At 41.9% G+C, this 23,178-nt stretch overlaps 1 protein-coding gene across 5 annotated transcripts in view; it reads right to left on the reverse strand.

The window, feature by feature from the left end:
- Positions 1–8,559: 8,559 nt before the first annotated feature.
- Positions 8,560–23,178, reverse strand: part of Pld5 (phospholipase D family member 5) — a 353,497-nt gene continuing 338,878 nt past the window's right edge. For all 5 annotated transcript variants that reach the window (XM_021158929.3, XM_021158940.3, XM_029483515.2 and 2 more), the window contains 3 exons: positions 20,775–20,943; positions 15,865–15,979; positions 8,560–9,163 (listed from right to left, as the gene is read on the reverse strand). In XM_021158929.3, coding sequence (XP_021014588.1) covers positions 8,907–9,163; positions 15,865–15,979; positions 20,775–20,943 — 541 coding nt within the window. In that variant the 3' untranslated portion in view covers positions 8,560–8,906. The remainder of the gene's footprint in view (positions 9,164–15,864; positions 15,980–20,774; positions 20,944–23,178) is intronic.

The raw sequence follows: 23,178 nt of genomic DNA on the forward strand, positions 1-23,178 counted from the left end.
TTACTTATATCAAATATTTAGCATATAATTAGCATCTTATGCATTTATTTAGTCATTAGAATTTATACTTAAAAACATTTTCTAAATTTGCCACACATCTGCCTCTATTTAACTCAGTGTGTGTTTTGTTCTTCATTGCTCTCATGAGAAAAATAATGGTTGATACTTTAAGACTTCCATTTTCTCTTCCATCCCAACAAGTTCTTCCTTTCCTTTCCTTTCCTTTCCTTTCCTTTCCTTTCCTTTCCTTTCCTTTCCTTTCCTTTCCTTTCCTTTCCTTTCCTTTCCTTTCCTTTCCTTTCCTTTCCTTTTCTTTTTTCTTTTCTTTTCTCTCCCTTTCTTTCTTTCTTTCTTTCTTTCTTTCTTTCTTTCTTTCTTTCTTTCTTTCTTTCTTTCTTTCTTTCTTTCTTTCTTTCTTTCTCTCTCTCTCTCTCTCTCTCTCTCTCTCTCTCTCTCTCTCTCTCTCTTTCTTTCTTTCTTTTTTCTTCGTTTTGAGATAGGAGCTAACTTTGTAGCCTGGAACTCACTTTGTAGACTGTGATGACCTTGAACTCACACATATCCATACAGAAGAGGTAGCATCTGCCTCCTGAGTTTTAGTCCAACAACTTCTTTCATGTAGTTATTGTCTGTGTTCATGATATCTGTGCTCTGTGCCTCTAATTCATCTTTATGAGTCTAGCAATTTTTGTTAACTATTGATTTGGTATTTAATACTTAGGGGCAGATAGCATGGTTCATCACAAAGACAATTGGACAGGAATCCATGACTAAGAGGTCAAATTTCACTGTTACTTCTTTTTCTTCCTTTACTTTCAAGTTGTTTATGGGGCTTGTCCCCATAAACAACTGTAGCAAACAACTGTAATTCCCTCCCACAATTGGGAGGCTGAGGCAGGAAGATTATCCTGTCTTTGAGATCAGCTTGTGTTTTATAATGAGCACTAAGCTAGCCCCTTCTATCCCCAGTTAACCAACCACACAAAACAAAAAAAGAAAGGGGGAAAAAACAGAAATTAAGAAGGGATGGCTTTCACTTCATTCCATTGTAAGTCAGAAATCTCTGGACCACAAAGAATAAACAGGTAGTTAAGATATGCCAGTTAATATGAGTTTATTTATACCAATACATATGAAAGTAAGGAAGATAGGAAAACAACCCAGTGCCCACAAAGTTTAAAGTCCTTGGTAAGACTCAGCCATTTCTTCAGCAATAAAGAGCAGTAATGGTGACTCAGAGAGGATGCTGGCTGTCACTGTGAACACAACTGTCTTTTCTGCTTAAAGATGGCTGGCCACACAGAGAGGGAGGCCTGCCCTGGGTATATCTTACTGCTCCTTGCTTACTTTCTATCTCTCATACTGAGACTCACATGGTAAGGCCATCCACTTCTGGCTGCATCATCTTTTCTCTGGGCTTCTCTTTGCCCAATCTGTCAATCTGTCCTTGGAAGTAAGGTGAGCAGCTGTGGTGGGTGTGGGGAGAATGAGCTTCCCTGCATGGAGGTTGGCCTGATCACTGGGGCAAACTTACATCCTGGCTTGGAGTGTAAGAAGTAACAGAAAGCTTTACTGCTGGGAACTGAATACCTTTGTTTCCCAGTGGCACGAAGTCCTCTCTCCAATACAGTGTTGATTCTGACCTTTGCTCTCAGTGTGGGGTTTGGATGCTGCCTGTCATATATGCATTTGATAAAGAAATAAAAGTGAAAGAAGATAGAGGTGTAGGGGAAGGCATTAGTCACACGGATGTTGTTAAATTAGATGTTCTGAGTTGTCTTTTTAAAACATCCATCTTTATTTAAGTTGGAAATTCAGATGCAATTTCAGTAGGTTTAATCCTGGAAATTGAGGTCACTGCTCCCAAGATGGTTTGTGAACCCACACAAGAACTTCTCGATTAGAAACCATGCTTGTCTGTCTGCTCAGTATTTCTGTTGTGCTTTAGGATTTTCTACCTATGGCAGTGGCGGGGGGGGGGCAGTAGAGGAAGGTAGAGTTGATAATTGAACTGTTTTCAGTAGATCTATGGCCCAGAGGAGTAGTTTCGAATGCCAGTTATCTATTTTGCAAAACAACATCCCCCTTTACTAATATTCCTATCAGAGGAAATAAAAATTAATTATAAGTAATCTTTACCTTGCTATGACTTAGTTGCATACATTTCCATAGAATTATATTATCATGATTTTTAAAAACCATGAAGCTATAGGACCGAGACACAGCTGATCAAATACAATTACTGACTTGAAGATTCAGAAAGTTCACTTTACTAAGTATCTGCTAAAACCTCAAGTGACAACTTTGAAGAAAGTATGCCTCAGACTTCTTCCTACGAGGGTGCTCACCTTATGCATGTGCGAATACCTTCCCTCAGAGGTAAGTCCTGCCATAAGTCCAAATTGCTAGAGTAAATCAGCAATTCATTCCATGTGGGCCCCTAGCAAGGCTTTGTACTACGTGCTTTGAGTTGTTTGAATAGGATCACTTCCTCAGCCCCTGCATGGCAAATTGGAAAGGGGGTTCATGATATGATAGTTTGCTGGCTTAAACATCTTTCACTATAAGTTCTAGACTTCAGACTCCGGATGGAGTTGGGTGGGGCTGGGGTGTAGTTCAGCGGGAAAGCACTTGCTAGCATCCTCAAGGACTTGGCTTTGGTCCTCGGCTTTACAAACAGAGCCCAACACCAAAGGGACTTTGCAGAGAAGACACGGTGTATTTACTATAGATTTTAGGCACAAATCTGAGATAGGGCAATGGATGAATATCATAGACAGCTGGACCAGCTCTAAGTCCAGGACATGGTCTACATGACATCTCTTCATCAAACAGCATTTGTTTGTTTGTTTGTTTTCTCAAAGTCTATACACCCTGACGTCAGTATTACAAGGATGACGTCAGTATTACAAGGATGTTTGTTGGGTGAAGCACTCCACAGTGGTCCAAGCTCCATAGGGTCAACTGTAGCTCCCTCATTCACTGCCTAAAGCAGTACCTGCCTTCTAAGATCAAGCTGAGGGAAAAAGAAATGGCTAGCTTCACAGTATGACAAAGATTTATAATACTTATGCTTGAAAAAGAAAGCCTTAGTGTTTGGTTACATAAAAGAATTGATCACTGTAAAGCCCCCCCTTCAGCCTTTTATTAGCCAATTTAGTTAATTGTCTGAAGATTGATATCCCCAAATATAAGTTTATATAAGGGTGTATTCGAAACACAAATGTCCCTTGAAACAGAATTAAGTCAGTAGTTGCATATAACAAAAGAAAATGCAGAAGAATTTATTACATCTTACATTTCTTACCTTTTCTGTATTTATTTTAAATGCTTATTATTTATTCATTTAGTGTATACATGTGTGTGTGTGTGTTTATCACACATGAGTGTGTGTGCCAAGGCACATTTGTGAGAGTCAGAGAACAGTTTGCGGAGTCAGTTTTTCCTTCCATCCCGCAGGTCCTGGGGATTGAACTCAGTTTGTTCAGTTTGGTGGTGCATGTCTTTACCCACAGCCATTTTGTCAGACAGGGTCTCATGTAGTCCAGGTTGGTCTTGTGGTTGCTATGTGGATAAAGATGTCATAGAACTGACTCCTCACCACTTAAGTTCTGGGATCCTAGGTATGCACTTAATTCACACAGCTAAGTATCACATTTCTCTTTGTTAGATTTCCAACTGAAGCCAACTGACCAGTGGACTTTTATAATCCCAGTATAAAACTGCCTGTGGATCAAAAGTAAGAAGACTCAATTTCACAGTTTCAAGAAACTGCTTTAGAATACCCATCTAGTTACCATAAAAAGCAGTGCCTTCTAGTTCATCCAAAGGTGGGGATTCTCTCAAATGGAAAAAGTAGGCTAAGAGTTGGGGATAGCCTTCCTTATTTCATTTAGGTCAGAAATGACAGGCAGCTCTCTGGTTAATTAGCTATGTGATGGTATGTATATGCTTGGCCCAGGGAGTGGCTCTACTAGGAGGTATGGCCTTGTTGGAGTAGGTGTGTTACTGGGCACATGACACTCACCCTAGCTGCTTGGAAGTCAGTTTTCCACTAGCAGCCTTCAGATGAAGATGTAGAACTCTCAGCTTCTCTTGCACCATGCCTGCCTGGATGCTGCCATGTCCCTACCTTGACTGGACTGAACCTCTGAGCCTATAAGCCAGCTCCAATTAAATGTTATCTTTTTTTGTTTGTTTGTTTGTTTGTGTTTGTTTTTGTTTTTTGTTTCTCGAGACAGGGTTTCTCTGTGTAGCCCTGGCTATCCTGGAACTCACTTTGTAGACCAGGCTGGCCTCAAACTCAGAAATCCACCTGCCTCTGCCTCCCAGGTGCTGGGATTAAAGGCATGAGCCACCATGCCCGGCTTTAAATGTTGTCTTTTATAAGACTTGAATTGGTCATGGTGTCTGTTCACAGCAGTAAAATCCTAACTAAAACAAACTATAAGGGGACAAGGAAGGCAGTTGAAAGCATGGGCTACAGAATAATTTATCTAATATATCTAATATAAATTATAATATATCTAATATAATTCTTATAATAGGGTACAGCAATTCATTGGGAATACAAAGGCAAAGGAGAAAATTCACCCATTATCCAGGGCTGTTGATAGGATGGAGTTTGAATAATAACAACAAAGTGTTTACATTACAGGAGCTGACTGCTCTATGCAGGGGAAGGACACAGTTTCACATGAAAATATGAAATAATATTTAAAATATTTAAATTTAAAATGTATGGAACTTTTAAATAATTTAAAGTATTGGAATTAATTTAATTATAATGGTATTTAAGTTTTAATTTAATGGAATTAAAAATAATTTAAAAATAATAGAATAGAATTTGGAGAGAGAAACCCTTACAAAAGTCATGCATTTAGGCGAGAAATATAAATTTCAAAAGGATAGCATTCCTGAGACAGATGGAGCCTGGATCTGATTCTACCAAGAAATTCTCACTGTCTTGTTGTTTTTGTTTTTGTTTTTAATTTTCTTCCCCTGGAACTTAGTTCCACAAATTTCTATAACCAAACAGGAATCTCAGGATGAACGAATCCAAGTCACTTGAGAAGAGCTACAGTGGGATACGAGCCTCTCTACCCATCCCAGGTTCAATGAGATGCTTCTGACAAGCCAGTAACCATGCGTTAATAAAACACCTTTTTCAAAGAGTAAGATCAATCAACAGAATGTGATCCAACCAATCCGACTAAGAATGGCGTCAGAGTCTCAGATCAAGCAGAGCAGATTCCAAGGGAACAGTGCCCCGAGCAACACAGAAGCAGAAGCTTCACACATCTTTCATTTCTCTTGCTGAGCCTGCGAGACTCAAAGACATCAATTTTCACCTTAGGTTCCACAGGACCTTGGCAGCATTTCTTACACACTCCTTAAAGTCAGCACAAATGGGGGGTGGGTTGGGCTGGGGGAGGTATTTGCAGTGTATCTTGTTTCTGTCATTTTCAGGCTCAGAAAGTATAGTATTTGCAGAGTGTGGTTCCATGTTCCCCTTCCTTTCCCATGGCCTGCTAGCTCTGTGACTTCATATATGAGTAGCCAGTGACAGTGTAGTGGAAGTCACCAGGACAAGCATAGGAGAGTGTGTGCCAGTGACTGGTGAGGATGCTATATACATTTTATGTGTCTTGGGAAAACTGCAGGATGCATAGAAACTGTGGGTTCCACATGTTTGCTTTCAACCAGTTGGTCTGTCTGAGGCCATACTGACTCCAAAGTGAGCAGATATGGCCCATATGGTGGGTCACTGTTGAATTTTGAAAACCAACATTTGAGAATAAATAAGGCACTAAGTTATTGTTAGTAATGGAGGAATCTAAAATGTATCTCAAACTGTGTTTGGTCTCCATTCCTTTGAAGAACAGACCCCAGAATATTCATGGAGAAAAAATGTAGGACCGAAGTCACCTTCTTCATATTTTCCATCAGGGTATATCTCCAAATTACAAGTAGTCTTGGAGTGTTTTTTGTTTTCTGTTCTTGAGAAATAGATCCTAAGTTATTTGGAAGGGGAAGAATGGAAGTTAGTTATTTATCTTGCAGAGACTTAAAGTCTAAAAGATAAATGTCCCCTTTGTAGGACAGCATCCTGCTGAAAGAGAACAGTCTCCTGAATTAGACATTCTCTCAGGGGACAGATGACACTGGGCACTCTGCACAGGGATCATTTCTCTGGGTGCTGCAGAAGGAGAGTGTTGCATGGTGGGGTGATGTGCTTAGCTGTGATGGCACAGACAAGGGTTACCAGGTCAGGCAGGGCTCCTGGTGTGTGGCAGATGCCTGTAATACATGCACAGGGCTGCCATGATGGTAGGTTTGGGAATAAGTGACCTGCCAGTCATTTCATAAGTGACAATGATCTCTTTTCCTATTGCACAATACCCAAGGCAGCAACAGGGAGAGGGCCCATGTCCCCAAACCTTTGTTTGCCTCATGAGACTATTGACAAGGAATCTGGGCGACAATGGAGGGAGCCCAAAGGGAGACAACCTTTGAAGTTTCCCTTTGAATCAACCCAGGTTCCCTTTGTCTGACCAAGAGTGAACAGGCTAGTATGTCTCCACCTTGAACCATTGCCTCCTTCCTTCCTTTGAAAATTATCCCCAAAGCTATTTTCGGACACCTGCCAGGATGACATCCAATTCAAGGATGGAGTATATGGTAAATACTTAAGAGTCTTGTGGGCTGGCCATTATTAATGAAAAGTATCACTGAAAGTCTTCAAATCGGCCCATAAAACTTGATACCCTTAAATCATAGCTTTCTCATGGGGTGCTCTGTCTCTGTCCCCTCTCTTTATCTCTGTCTCTCTCTCTTTTTCTTTCTTTGTTATTTTTTGTTTGTTTGTTTGTTTTGAAACAGGGTCTCTCTCTATGTAGCCTTGGCTGTCCTAGAACTCTCTATGTAACCTCTATCCCACAAAGATCTTCCTGCCTCTGCCCCACCCCCACCCCACCCCCAGCGAACTGATATTAATGGCATGCATCGCCATGCCTGGATACTGTCCCAGCTCTCTTGACTGGTTTTAAACACCCAGTGAGGTGACAGGTGTCCTTGGCAGGAAAAGAACAGGGGGGTGATCAGTAGGACTGTGAACAGCCATTCTGTGTCAGTGAACCTTTGAGTAGGGAACCCTTTTTGACATCATTAAAACCAAGTCTCTCAAGTTTAAATGAGATTGCTCATCCTTGTTCTAAAAACACATGTATACACTGGTGCTAATGGACCATTTGCAACGCAGCATCTAGTTATGTGTTATTATTTATGTCACCGTGACCAGGCTGCATGTTCCATTCAAATACCTACCATTCAGATGGTCACTCTGACCAACCTTCTCCACCCCTGGCCCCCATTCGTATCACCCGTGTTTGCAAATAGATGGTGCTTTATTTTGCCCTCTGGATTCTTCAGGAGAGTGCCTGGTATCGGTGCTACCAGGATACCACAGAGATTATTTCAAGAAAAAGATTATGCAATGTTAATGCTTAGCATTTATATAGGTTCTTTTGATTTCAAAAACAACTTATAAATATCGCCTACCATGACAGCATCCTTGCGAGGTAGGTGAGTATTATTGTCTACATTAACAATAGAAAACGGAGGCCAAAGAGGGCTCTGTTCTGAGCACAGAGTCAGGAGCCACACTGGGCATAGGCATCTTGACCACTTACTTGCTCTGGCCCTGAAGAGGTCACACCCCTCTCGTGTAGCAACAGTCTTTTTTAATACAGGATTATATATTATATAGATATAAAACAACACACAATGACATTATAGAACAATAATCCAATATTTCTGTTTCTTAGTAAAATATGTTAAGCACAGTATTTAAATTGCATTTGTCTGAAAAGCATTTGGTATATTAAATAGCAGAAGGTATATTAAATAGCTCTATTATAAACATTTGCTGGCATACTCTTAACAGCATAATAATTCTAAATAAATTAAAATCCACCGACGCATAGACCTTTCCTTTATAATACTGTTAACCAAACAGAAATGTGAAACTGCTTTGTTCTTCAAATGCAGACTTAATGGCTTGCTGGGTATTAGCAGGGGCACTTCATTTTTTTTTTTTTTTTTGAGCTTGAGGAAAGGATATGTGTGTGTGTGTGTGTGCATGTGTGTGTGTGTGTGTATAAAAAATGTAATTGAAAGGAGAAAGTGAAAGACTGATTTCCATTCTGTGTACATTCTGGGGAATTGATATCATTTCCCCAAAACATTCTCACTTTTTGAACCAAATGCTGAGATGAATCCAAGGATGATGTAAAACAAGAACATGTTTGTCAGAAGACAGACTGATACCCTCAAAACCCTGGAATCAGAAGACAAGGAACAAGGGGACAGAAATGAGTGTTTTTCAGAAGTCTTGAAGGTTGGCATGAAATGGAGGCGCCTATGCTCAGCTGCCTGGATAGGCCTTAGAGAGGATATGTCAGGGCAGATGCTTGGTTCTGTCTGCATCGTCTCTCCCCCCCCCCCCCCCGCCCCCGTCCTCTAATTCCAGAATTCAGCAATATTAAAGGAAAGGGCTCACCTCATGTTATTCTTCTTAAAACCAGTGCAGATGGGTCAGCAGAAAAGATTCTAAAACCAGTAAGAATCAGGAGACAAGAACCAAGTCATAAAATGTGTTTGCAGTCATTAAAAACTAACTCCTAGGCCAGAACAACATTCTCTGTCAGAGCTCATAGATACAAAAGTCTTAAATTTAATATACAGTGCTAAGATGTTGTTAGCTAGATATTACATGTCATTCAGAGAATATTTTAAATAAGTGTGCTTTTTATTTCTCCTTAATAAAAGAAAAGATGTAGTAAATTGTTGTCTTTCCTCTAGTCCTTCCTGCATTTGGTCTGAAGCCTTGCGTGTCTGTTAGTGAGCTATACACTCAGTGGCTCCCTCCCGGTGGCATTGGCAATGGCAGGTTGGTTGGAGGGAGACTTGAGTTTGGACAGGCTTGAACAGTTCGGCTGTTTGGTGGGCTGTATGGATTTGGCATAAGGCGAATACCAGTCCCTCTCAAACACGTCCTTCAGTTGCTTAATGATGCTCCTGTTGTCTCTCACATCTGCCTGGTTGATGACAAGGCCCGTGCCAGCGTTCTGGGTAAAGTCATTCCCTACCCAGTCAAAATTTCCTACAAATAAAGAAATGATGATGAGAAGGTACAGTCTACTGGGAAAAGTCCCAATATAATGAAATACAGAACAGATTATATATATATATATATATATATATATATATATATATATATATACAAACAAATAAATAAACACCCAAAAATAATAAGAGAGGCAGAATCCTGTTGACAGCTCCCGAGGAAAAAAAATTGCTAGAAGCTCCACATATGGCAGATTAATATTTGCATATTATTTTGGCATTTTCTTCAGCTTCGCTCAAGTCGAAACTCAAAACAAGAAATCTGCTGTTCTTTTCCGGTAAATGTTATTTCTTATTGATGTTCACAAGACACACTAAATACAGCAACATTTTAAATATATAGGAATACACTTAAAAATCCTGTGAACAATTACTACCTTCTCAAAGAGACAACATCGAATCCATATGCATAAACATTATTATGCAGGGATGCTTCGCCACTGAGACAAAGCAGAAGGCAGAGATATGACTACAGCATTCCCTAAGGAGACTGGAAGGTATCTCCCCAGGGTAGGACTGGAGGTTTGGCCAGGATTGATGGCTGATTTGGTTTTTCTCAGAGCTTTCTTCACAAAGTGCCAGAAACTAGTTGGTTTAAATGGAAGAAATGTTCTCTCATGCCTTTGGAGACAAAAAGCAAGGTTGTTTCCTTCTGAGAACTACAAGAAATATGATGGCTACATTTTGTTGCCAAGTTGACACCTCTAGGAAGAACAATCACCATCAGATTAGCCTCTCGCCAGGTCTATGGGGTATTCCCTTGACTGCTAATTGAGGTCGAAGGGTCCAGCCCATTGTGGGCATCACCATCCTTGTGTAAGTTGGCCTGGACTGAATAAGAAAGGTAGCTGGCCATGAGTTCTGAGATCAAGACAGTAAGCAGTGTTGTGCCTGTGGTGGCTCTTTCAAGCTCCTGCCTTCTCTTGATGGATCATAATCTGCAAGCTGAAACAAACCCTTTCCTCCCCAAACTTCGTTTGCTCATGGTGTTCATCATGGGATTGGGGACGCAAACTAGGATGGAAAGGATGCATTGCAACTTCGTCTCCTTCTGGGTGGCCCCTTTCTCCCTGTCTCTCCATACCGTCTTTCCTCTATGCGTGCCCTTATCCAGCCTCCTTCCTTGTTTTCTTTCTTTTGAAGCCAGATGTTACTATATAGCCTCACCCTCACAGCAATCCTTCCCACTCAGGCTTCTGAGAGCTGGAATTGCAGGCAGGGGGCACCCTGGGTACACAGTTCCTCTGTGGTTTTGTTGTTGTTGTTGTTGAAGGACATGCGCCACATTAGATTAATGCCCACCTTAATGACCTCTCTTGAGAGTGATTTTCTTTCATCACATTCTCTCATACTAGGGACCAGGACTTCCACAGATGAATTTTGAGGTTGGGATCATCTCAGAAGAAGCTGATAATGGCAATGCTATTAGTGCTGAATGCATCTCTAAGGCTAGGGCGATTTGAAGAAAAATGGCCCTCATTGGCTCATGTATTTGCATGCTTAGTCCCCAGTTGGATAGCTGTCAGGGAAGGTTTAGGAGCTGTGGTCTTGGTGGAGGTGGGGTGTTACTACATGTCGTGGTTTGAATATGTATGGCCCAGGGACTGGCACTTATTAGGAGGTGTGGTGTTGTTGGAAAAGGTGTAGCTTTGTTGGAGGAAGTGTGTCACTGTGGCGTTGGGCTATGAGACCCTCCTCCTAGAGGCCTGGAAGCCAGTCTTCTGTTTGCTTTCAGAACAAGATGCAGAACTCTCAGCTACTCCAGCACCATGCTCCATGTCTTGATAATGTACTGAACCTCTGCACCTGTAAGCTGGCCCCAATTAAATGTTGTTCTTTATGAGAGTTGCCTTGGCCATGGTGTTTCTTCACAGCAATGGAAACCCTAATGAAGACACTAGGGGTGGGCTTTGAGGTTTCAAAAGGCCACAACAGGCTACAGTGTCTTTCTCTGTCTGCTTGTCTGCTGCCATAGGGTCAGGTTGTAAAGTTCTCAGCTACTTCTCCAGCACCATGCCTGCCTGCATACTACCATACTTTCCACCAAGATGATAATAGAGTAAGCCTGTGACATTGTAAGCAAGCTCCCAACTTAAATACTTTCCATTGTAAGATTTGCCTTGGTCATGGTTCCTCTTCATAACTATAGAACACCAGTACAACAAAGGTACAGGAAATGGCTCACCTCCCATGTATTTCTCTTTGGTGTCAAAACCAAGGTCTGTCCTTGGAAGGGGACAGTGCTAATTATTTATTGGATCTTCATTCTCCTGTGCTATTCACTGAGTTACCCAATGTCTACTGGGCCTGATATTAAGAGTGTAGATATAAAACTGAAAATGAAGGTTCCTGCCTTCACGGAGTTCCAGAAAGAGTCACTACAACAGAGATGGTAAGAAAGAGCACACTGGGATTTCATACCCAAGCACCAGAGAGAAGGATTTCCATCCCTGGCTTAATATGTCAAGAAGAAGCTGTGCCTTGAGTAAATGAGAGACACCCTCAAGCTTAACTAGGACAAGAGATATCCAGATTCCAGGAAAGGAGAGCGACACCTTGTGATCTGAAATCAGGTTGGAAGTCTGGAATATATGGGGTTGTAGTCAAGCTGCAAGGGAGTCTGAGGGGAGACCAGCCTTGAGTTACTAACTGTCTACTTTGGGCAAAGCATAATACTTGTGTTTATGTCCAATATTTTGTATGATGGGAGGGATTTGCCATGAGAAAGGAAATGTTCACAGAGATCCCTACAGCTTCCCCATGTTTTATGGCTAACCAATGGTGCTTCACAGAGAACTATTGGAGCTGAAGTTCAAAGCCAAATTTAAGTCTATAGGCTGCATTTCACCTTTGACCCTAAAGACATCCTCTGCCCACTTCACCCTGAACAATGACTTCAGCTCAGGGTCTGGGGCATTGCAGCAGCCATACTGAGATTTCTGCTCTATGCACTGGCAGATGAAATTTTCTGGAGGAAACACATATAGGTAAATACTAAAGGGGCATCCCTGGGAAGAGAAAGGAGGATAGAGGCGGGTGAGGAGTTTGAGGCCTTAGCCTGTAAATCTAGCCTTTGCCCTGCCATAGAGAATGAGCCAAAAGCATGGTGTTTGTGGATTGCAAATGCCTTAGTTGGCTTCTTTCACGACAGCTCTGGGAAGCATCATGTTGACACAAATTTTGGCGGACCTTCAAGGTGACATATGCCTCCATAATTTTTTTTGAAGCTGGGCTACAATTTTTTTTAATCTTTTACCTTTTTAGACTATTTTAGTTCCCTCTCCCTCTCCCGCCCCCTCCCTCTCCCCGCCTCTCTCTCTCTCTCTCTCTCTCTCTCTCTCTCTCTCTCTCTCTCTCTCTCTCTCTCGTGTGTGTGTGTGTGTGTGTGTGTGTGTGTGTGTGCGCGCGCGTGTGTGTGTGTGTGTGTGTGTGTGTGTGTGTGTATGTGTGTGTGTCTTAGGGTGCCAGAGAGCTCAGCTTCTTGGTAGGCAGCCTTAGGCATCTTTGAGCACCTTCAGTTAACCTCCCCACCCCTCCTTAGCTGTCTAGTTGCTCAGACACCTTCCAAACAAAATTTCCAAGCTTAACTCAGATACACTGGTGTAGAATATAAAATGAGAAAGATCATGCTCTCTGAAGAGTCTTCGGCACATCTCATACAAACTTAAGGGAGTTATACTCCCATGTCCTGAGATTTTTTTTTCTTGGTTCCACACTATCAATGAGTTAATTTCCTTTTTGACATGCTTTGAATGTTTTTGTATTAGAACTCTGCTTCTTTCTAGAGATCAGTGTTCTACTAAAACTGTTGTCTATAAAATGAAGTTATTTAATAATGTCTTATCCTATGTTTACTAAGACTCCAGAGTCAATGTTTGGAGCCATTCATATATTATCTCATTTAATCACCACACCATCAAAGAGTGGGTGCTATTATCCCCCTTTCACAGATAGAGAGACTGAGGCTTACAAGAGATTACATGGATTGCTACTGTCTCCCAGTTTGTGTCAGTGCTATAATTCAAATATAGATTTCTCTGATCCCCAAACACTTAATTAATTTGTCCAAGAAATGTTTGTATATCAGGTGAGTCATTTCAAGACCAATAAACATTAGTTTACAATCTACTGCCAGCCCATGTGGTCTCGGCTGAGTTCTGTTTTCTTCTTTGGTTAAAGAGTCACTGAATGTGCACATGACACCTTACTTTTAATGAATGCTATAATAAAATATCTTGATTTGGGGGTCTTAAGCCAGTAAGTACACCTGGATTCATCCCAAAGTTTTAGATAATTTATCTAGAAGTTTCTATTTTTCATAAGCAATTTTGGTGGTTCTTCACTTGCTTTCAAATTTTTATGGTTGTTTATTACTTATTTATTTAATATTTTTGAATGTTTCACCTGCATGTACATATGTGTGCAATTTATGTGCCTGGTGTCCTCAAAGGTCAGAAAAGGACAATGGATACCCTAGAACTGGAATTAGTGGATATTGTGAGTCCCTTCATGGGTTCTAGGAATTTAACCCAGATCTTCTCTGCAAGAACATTGAGTGCTCTAAACTGCTAAGCCATCTCTCTGCACTTTGCCACTTGCTTAAAAAAGAAAAAAAGAAAAGAAAAGAAAAGAAAAGAAAAGAAAAAGAAAAAGAAAAAAGAAAGAGAGAAAAAGAAAAGGAAAAAGAAAAGGAAAAAGAAAAAGAAAAGGAAAAAGAAAAAGAAAAGGAAAAAGAAAAGGAAAAAGAAAAAGGAGCTTGCTCTGGTGTGATGATGCATGCCTTGGGAAGTAAAGACAGGTGCATCTTTGTGAGTTCGAGGTCAGCCTGACCTACAGAGCAAGTTCCAGGACAGAGAGGACAACACAAAGAAACCCTGCCTCAAAAAACCAAACCAAAACAAAAGCCCAGGAGTAGTGTTGCATGTCTCTAATCCCAGGACTTGGAAACTAAAGTCAGGTTTATCTTTGTGAGTTTAAGGGAGGACAGCCAGGACTTGTTACTCAGAGAAACCCTGTCTTTAAAAAAAAAAAATCAAAACCTAACCAAGCAAACAAACAAAAGCTAGTTTCATTCTATTTTCCATAAACTGAGAAAAATGAGGAAATTCAAACAATCCCATTTTGAATCACCTTTGAATGTGCTTATAATGTAAAACAATCACAATTACATATTTAATTTTTTTTTGAGACAGTCTTTCTATATTACCTTGGCTGTTTTGGAACTCACTATGTAGACCACACTTGCTTTGAACTCACAGAGATCCATCTGCCTCCTCCATCTCAATGCTGAGTTTAAAAAGTGTGCACCACATGCCTGGCAAAAATCTTCTTTTAAAAAAATTTATTTTATCTTTAATTGTGTACATCTGTGTCTGTGTATGGGTGTGCGCATGTGAGTGTAGTACCCATGGAGGCCAGAAGAGGATGTCATATCCACTGGAGTTGGAGATAAAGGAGGTTGTGAAACTCTCAACAGAAAGTGCTGAGAACTGAACTCCCGAAGAGCAAGCAGTAAATGCTACTGACCCGTTAGACACCTCTGCAGCCCAAAGTATCAAAAACAAACAAAAACAACAAACAAACAAACAAAACCCTAAATGCTCTATTTTTAAGAAGGCAATGACATACTTAGGAAAAAATAGAGACTGATATCTTGGGGCTGAGATTGCAGTGACCCTGTGGCCTGGGCTGGACACCTGTGTGGTCAAGTTACCTCTTTCTTCACAACCCATATCCTCACTTCTAAACCTGGATTAGAGTCTTCTCTCCATTGGCAGCAGTGTTAGGACTAAGTTCTTTACTCCTTTATGAAGTAAAGATTTCTTTTTTTAATTCAACCATGGAACTTAGAGAAATAATTGAGATGGATTCCATATTCATTTCTGCATCCCACAGATGTGTTTTTCTTTTCTGCGGAGGCTGCTGCTTCACCTCTGTGATGTAATAATCACCCTGATTCTTCAGGTTTGAACGTCTTCTTTTTATAGGCAATGTCAGCTCTCTCTGTGATAAATCCAGTGAAGGAGTTACCCTTGCCTCCCACTCGCCGTGAAGACTTAGAATAATCCCACCAATGTAATGGTGTATGCACCTGGAACTTTAGTGCCTTAATAGTAATAGCTAGCATTAACTGGGCATTGTCAGCAGGCCAGGTGCTTTGTGTATATTATCTCTCATTTAAACTTCACCCCATGAAGTCAAAACTGACACCAGCTCCATTTTACAAGCCAGTGAATTGAACTTCAGGGAATTGTTCCACATTAGGTATCCACACAATGGTGGCAGAGGTGTCATAAGGAGATGGTGTGGATTCCTTTGCAGCCCAGAAAGTGTGATGACTCCCCAGAACCTCAAGACAGGGTGTCGCACAACACTGCAGACGAGCGAAAGAGCACTGTGCTTGTTCCATGCTGGAACTCACCTCGGCTGAGCCCTTTGCCTCCTCACTTATAAAATGAGCCAAACAGCAGAGAATGTCTGCAGAGAATAGATGGAAAACTGTCTTCCATGAGCTCTAGCCGTGGAGTAGAGATAGTGTCTGTGGGGCTGAAGAGCTCTTGGCTCCAGTCTTCTGCTTCTTACCTGCACAACCTCCTTAGTGGCTACAGCTTCCAAGGTGTCAGCTCCCCCTACTGTCCTACTGTGACCCCGGAGGGGCTTCTCAACCCCCACACCTACCGATGTAAGCAGCCCCGTCTGTCACCATGTACTTGTTGCGGTTTAATTTGGGAAAGGTCTGGTTCTTTTGTTCTTTCGTTGCACAAGCATTCTCTCTTTCCAGATCAAAAAATTTCTGTAAGACAAGAGAAAAGTAAGAAAGCAAAGCAGGTCAATTGAGAATGTTTTCGGTCTTGTTCACAAGCACAAAGGAGTCTATTATCCAAATATCAACAATAGACCTCATATTGAGTTACTAAAATGACACTCTCGTTACATCCTATAGAGGAAGCTATTTTTACTCTTCATCCATATAGGGCAACAACAAAGAAAATTAGCATGTTCAACTAGCTCTATAATTAACTCTGTGAAGCTAACAAATGAACACAAAATTCATTTTCTGAGCAGGGTGAGGGATAGAAAGCTGTTTAATTCTCACAGTCGTATTCAGCAGGGCGCACTGGCATTGGCAGCAGCTCCCAGGCGCTGTGTGCCAGGCATGACAACGAACTGAGTGAATATTCTTATCCACTACATACATTATGTCAACGACTAGCTGATTCACCTGAGAATCTGCAAAGGTCAAAAGAGATTTTGCTACAAGAACAAATAGTTGGAACACCTAAGCCTACAGGACTTTTTTTGAATGGGCAACTAAAAAATAAATAAGTAAATAAATAAATAAATAAATAAAAAATTCACAAATTACAAACTATGTAATTCTAATGTCAGTGTGACTGCAGATGACAAAGATGATGATGATGTTGACGATGAAGATGATGATAATTAGCAGTCTAATTCACCCAAGGCCCAACTGGAGGAATATGGGAAATGATCTATAGAGAGGAAAGGCCTTAGCAATTCGGTCAGTGTTGGATTAAGTGTCCATTGTGAATGAGCCCATGGGACTGTGAAGGCTGAGCTGAGAGGAGGAGATACACATTGGAGACAAGGATCTCAGGTCTCCACTGCAGTGGAAAACTTGGGTTCTAGAATCCCTTTCAGCCCTAGCCTCTGCAGGCTAGGAGGGAAGAAGCGGCAGAGAGCATCCATGGGAGATGGGTCTTCATGGATGATTTTGTGTAATATCCAAGGTTGGCCCGCCCCTATTTGGTTCAGAGAGACAATGAGAGTTGTTTTATGCTGAGGGAAGGGTAACCTGGTGATCACTAATGTTCCAAATGTTACCCAATACTCTATTCTGAGCTTTATCTGGGAGACTGATGAGGTAGTAGAAACCAGATGAGGAGAGTCTCTGACATTATTAGAGGCGTTAATGCATTGGAAGATAAGCAAAATGACCAAAAAGAATTGGGTAATTTATTAACTAAATTAATTCAAGTCAGCCATGATAAATATTATTTTGGATTACATTTTTAAAAAATTAAGTGTATGTATGTATGTATGTTGAAGTGTGGATATGTGCATATATAAGTACAGTGTCCACAGAGGCCAGAGGTGTCTAATTCTCCCCAGATGGAGGTTTAGATGGTTGTAAGTCACCTGAATTGCCTTGTGTGGATGTTGGGAACTGAACTCTGGTTCTTTGCAAGAGCAGAACATGCTATTATTTGCTGAGCCCTCTCTGTAGCCCTGAACTGTGACAATCTGCCAAGCAGCAGCCTTTCTGTTTTCCTCAGTGGTACTGAGCTACATCTGCGTAGGTGATGTAAGCATCTACTTTCCAGAGACAGAGCATCCCGCTCGCTCCCAGGTCACCTATCTGTCTTGCCAGGGCTCTGTGCCTCCTGAAGACATACTGTCTCCAAAGTTCTATACCCTACTTTTCTCTTAAGTGCTCACCAGCCATCTGTGTCCTAGATGACAGGACCACAAGCTGCCTTTACACCCAGGCTTGTCTTGACATTTAAAAATACATGGCCTCTGTTTCATAAAGTGGCCAGCAGCGAGCTATTAATGTATGGTTTCAAGATTCATGACCATCTGTGTCCAAATGGTGAAGCTGATGGAATTTTGCAGGGGCTACTATCATGGATTTTTCTTTTCCTTGTAGGATTTCAAATGCAAGGGCCTTAGATTCAAGCACACTGTGGTTCAGAAAGCAGCATGGTGGGGAAGACCCCTGAAGGGCGATCAAGAGTAACCATGGGAATGAATGTATGGGGCTGTATGCACAAGCTCCTGGAAATCTCATAAACTTGACAGCAGATCCTCTGATTTCCCTCACTGACCTCCAGGATGTGTGATGCACACTGGGGATACCAGATCATAGAGGACAATTAAGAAAACTCTGGGCAATGCTTGATCCACAGGAGGGAATCCATATCTGGTACTATAAACCCAGACAAAGGCCCATGTCTTGGGAGGCACATACTGTATTAGGAAAGCTATTGCCTTTGTTTTGATTAATGAGCATAATGTGTCTGTCAAGTTGCCTTCTAAATAGCTATGTCTATGCACTCAGATTAGTGTAGCAATCAGCTTTGGTCTGCTAAGCCTTTTTTTCTACAGTGTTCAGTAGTTAATACAGAGGCACATGACTGACCAAAGTGTTGAGGAGAAATGACTATTACATGCCCAGTAGATAGATAGAATCTATACTTCAAGGCACCGGGACCATCAGAAAGTATGTAAGAATGTAAGAGCTGGGAGAAGGAGCAGGGAGAGGTGGAAAAAATCCTTACTTTTTTTTGGCAATGACATGGCTGTTAAATCCTTGAAATTGAAAAAGAAAAAGTTGTGATAATGTGCACAAAAATTTCCATAAAACTGGGTCTGTCAGCACTCTGTTTTGGAAGTGAGGTGTGGGTAGGGGTGTGGGGGAATGGGAATGGGACCGCATGGTTCCACTCTTCCCTGATGATTTACAAGCAGTTTGTGGCTGATGGGGGATGGGAGAGACATTTCCTTTAGGGGCATATACTCCTGTAAACAAGTTGCCACCCATGTTTCTGCAGACAACCACAGTGAGACTCACTGGGGAGAAAAGACCTGGACCTTGCTCTAGGCTCTCTCTTCTCTCCTCACTGATGATAGAGCCTCTCCTATCACTGCCTTTCCCAGTCCCTTTCTTTCACTGCCTTCATTTGTGAATCTACCAGTTTAGCACATATTTTGAACACTACTAGCCTCATGGCAGGCATTAGGTAGAGATAGTGACTAGACACCTAGTCACTGCTCATCTGACTTCCCTGGAGTCCTGAATGCCACTTTAGTTTTCTGGAGGATGCTGTCCCCAAGCTGAATTGACTCCAGCATTCTCTTCTCTATGAAGAGGTATCAAACACAGCTGAGCTGGTATTTCAGGCCTTGCTTGGCTCCCTATTATTAACCTCTGCTTCCATCCCCAGTATTTGGCTTCACATTCCAGTTAGCGTCCATACTATGGCCATGTCGTACATGCTTTTAAATCTGACCTACAAGACAGATAATTGGTGGTAATCACTGACTTGTTTTCATATTTCCAACGCTTACAATGATTTATGAACTCATTGACATGAGGGGAGTGTCTGCTTCAGTTTTAAAAATTAAACACTTAAGTATAGAGTTGTACAGAGGCGGGAATGGAAACTCTAGGGTTCTCTGTGGGAAGAAGGGAAACATATAGCTGGTGCTGAGACTGTCTTACCAGGATAACCCTCAAGCCTAGTTCTTTGTCTGGGTGGGCACAGCTCCTAAGCCTCCCTTGCCCTTTGGTATCAGCCTGTGAGTGATGTCTGTAATGGAGCAAAGCTGAGAAGATACAAACCACCTCTAGGCCTAAACCCAAGTCTTCCACTACTCTCCTCTGTCTCTTGGATATGGAGGCTCAGAGACTTGCTGGAAGCTGACTCAAGAAGGATACTTCATAGGAGACTTGGTTTGAAAACTAAGGCCTAAGCGATTAATAGTCACCAGTCAGATGAAGGTGGAAGAGGGTATTGTAGGAGAAGAGAGCACATACAAAGGTCCTGAGGGGAGGAGGCAAGAAAACTCAGAGAAGAATCTGAGAGTTAAGGTCACACATTTCATGTGTTCTATGGTTTGAATGTGAAACGTCTCCCATGGGCTCATGTGTTTGAACACTTAGTCTTTAGTGGGTGGTATTATTTTGGGGGGATGGGGAAGCTTTAGGAGGAGGGCCTATCTGAGGTAGGTTTGTGGGCAGGAGTGGAATTTATGGGTTACACCTTATCCCTAGAAACAGTCCCATATCTGTACTTCATGACAGAGCAGGATGGAACAAGTTAAATTATCAATTCATGCTAGACCATGGCACGAATCCTAGTCACCACGGAACTGTGGACTCAGATCAATTGTTCCTCCTTTAAATTGTTTCTTGTCAGGTAGCGACAAAAAGTCACAGAAACAGGGAACCAGCAGTTTCCCACCTTGCTTTCCTGCAGGCATTCCGAGGTGGATTAGCATGCGACACAAGAGATTGGACTAGTGTGACAGCGGGCAGGGGTCAGTGCGTATTGATGGGTGATTCAACTCTTTGTCCATGTTACAAATAAGGTCAGTAGGGAAATGAAGCAGTTCAGATGAAGTGTGCACTGGAAGGGGCTGAGGAGGCTGAGGAGGTGGCTAGGATGGTAAACTGTTTGCATTGCATGCATGAAAATCTGAGTTTGAATTCCTAGCATCCACATAGAGCTTGGCAAGCAGCTGTCAATAACATTAGTCCTGGGGGTAGATAGAGCCATGAAGCCCCAGGAGTTTGCTTGGTGACTAGCTACTCAAGCCAAATCAGCGAGCTTCAGGTTCACGGAGAGACCCTGCCTTAAAACAATAAGGTGGAGAGTTACTGAGGAAGAGACATGATGTTGACTTCTGGCCTCTACATGGCCCCCCTCCTGTGTATATGTGTGTGTGTGCATGTGCATACATGTATGTGCGTGTGTGGATGTATGTGCGTGAGTGCATCAACAACTTTCATGCAAAGGGAATAAGCCTTTTTTATTGAATCACACGGTCACCATAACACTTACAACTTTCAAACTGCAGTTGGCTATTTCAGTGCAAATAGCTTTAAGAGACGAGATGAAGTTGAACGTGAGGGGGTCAGTCTCCTTCCAGAAGCTTATGAGCAGCCGGACTTTAACGCTTCGTAAAACTAATGCTTCTCTTATCTTCCCATCTAAATCTGGCCAGTAGGTCCTGCAGAAGAACAAATGGAGAAAACTATCTGTGAAAGAAATTTTACAAGGATATGGAATGTTTTGTTATTGCTTTGCGTATTATTTCATTCTGCATTGTGGCAACCATTTTGTGGGATAGATTGATGATGATACAGGCCTTTGGAGTTAGACACTAAGAGAGGAAGCTTTTCTGGGACCTCTTACTGCCTTATAGAAGGTCTCCGGTCCACAGGATGAAGCTATACAGATCTAGTATTCACCACTCTGGGTTGCCTTCACTAGACCTTCAGCGCTATTCAGGCCTCATTGTGGTGTAAGCATTTACTTTTGAGCGGAATTCTAGCGAAGAGCCTTGCATACCTTGTACTGCATGTCATGCCATACCCATGTCATGGGGCCTCTTTGGTAATACCATCCCGTCTCCAATGGACTTCTGTTTAGTTACCTGAGCTGTCCCATGTTGCAGATTGTCCTTAGCACCATCTTCCCAACCCTGCCTTCCACAGCTCCCCTCCTCTGGGTGGGGCGCTGGCATCCTCCATCAGTTTCCTCTGTCACCTAAGCCTTTTCCCACTCTAACTCTTACAGAAGGCATGGCTTCTCAGCTCTTGATGTGTGTTTCTATTACCATTTGGCTCCTTGGCTTAAGGTGTGTGTATACTCTTCTGCTCTCTCTATTTCCCATCAAGTCAGTTCACAAGTGTCATGTTAAGACAAATCAGGGCATTTGATGGGCCTCAAATCAGGCTGTCTTCTCTCACCTCTTTGTAGGGATTCAAATATTGCCTTGATTCCAGGCATAGTCACTGTTTGGACTCAGGCCATGTTATTGTGCACCGTGGCCTGTCAGTGTTCTAACCACAGCATCTTCCGGTGGGCTGCTGTTTGTATCCAACCCCCTGCCCTGGAAGTTCCCTCTCTTCTCACATGCACTTTGTCCTTTAGTCCTGCAGGGTGCAGATTTATGATCTCCAGGCCCCAGCTCCTTGTCTCTCTTGCCTGGACAACTCCATTCCAGTTATGCCCACCTATCGGGCACTTGTCCCCCCACCTTCCTCTTGATCCCTGTATGACTTAATTAAATCTTGGGTGGTGCTAACATTCTTTCTGTCGGTTTCCAGGGACTATTGGGAACAGGCACCTCAGCCTTGTGTTCTACAATGGTTCCTGTGCCTCGACTCTTATCCCTGTGACCACCCACATGACTGTCTAAAAGCAAGCATGGTCCTATTACTCCTTTTATTAGAACACCAGAGCCTCTCCCAAATCACGAGACTCTAGCAAGCCGCCCCCTTTACTCCCATCCCTGCCTTCTCTCCAGTGTGGTTTTCCAGGGCCTTACTTTTTAGGCTTTGCAATCCAGCACTGAACCTGGCAGCTCTTTTTCTTCATCTTAATGCTTGCTTATACTGTCCCTTTCATCAGGAAAAATCCCTCTAAATTTGTCATGGCATTGTGGGTGCTTTTCAGGGTCCTGTTCTCTGAACACACCTTCAGTCCCATACACATATCTGTGTTCTAATAATCTCCCTTGTGCCCCTCTGTCCCCTTCAGATGGCATTTCAGGGACCACATATGTTCATGCTTTAATCATAAATGCACACATGTCAACAGACATTTGTTAAATTCATATGAAGGAAAGCAGTTAGCATAGTAGTTTCCCCGTATTCAGAGCACCCGCCTCACCACCCCCTCACTTCCACTCAAGTGGAGGCTCGGAAAACTGCTCTTCAGTGTGCAGACTCAGCAAAAAAGGAATTGGCAATAACGACTAATACAATTTTAGCAATATAATATACTATGATAAAATCTATTTAAAACTCATAAATTCTTTTTTAAAGCAGTGTTTTATGACTTCTTGGGACTTTCATACAATATATTTTGATTGCATTCATCCCCCTCCACAAATTGCTTTATTTCTGCAACTTTCCATTTGATATTTTCAGACTCTGGTTGACTGCAGAAGGAGAGGGTTACTGAAGCTTAAAGGTAAATCAGATAACATTTTTACTGGTCCTTCACACATTTACCTATCTCCTTCTGAAAGATGCATGTCACATGACTGAGGAGACAAACCAGAGACAGCTCAAAGCTGGGACCCAGGCAGTGAATCATTTAAAGAAAGCGTGCTTGTCTGTTTATCAGGAACAGCTGAAATCAGCCTTTCTGCTTTTTAAATTTTTATCTATATTTTTATTTTTATTTTATTATTCTACTTTCTTTTTTCCTTTGATTTAAGTTTTATTGCATTATG

Source organism: Mus caroli, unplaced genomic scaffold (assembly GCF_978045245.1).
Source record: "Mus caroli unplaced genomic scaffold, Mus_caroli_1 scaffold_1, whole genome shotgun sequence".
Classification (NCBI taxonomy): domain Eukaryota; kingdom Metazoa; phylum Chordata; class Mammalia; order Rodentia; family Muridae; genus Mus; species Mus caroli.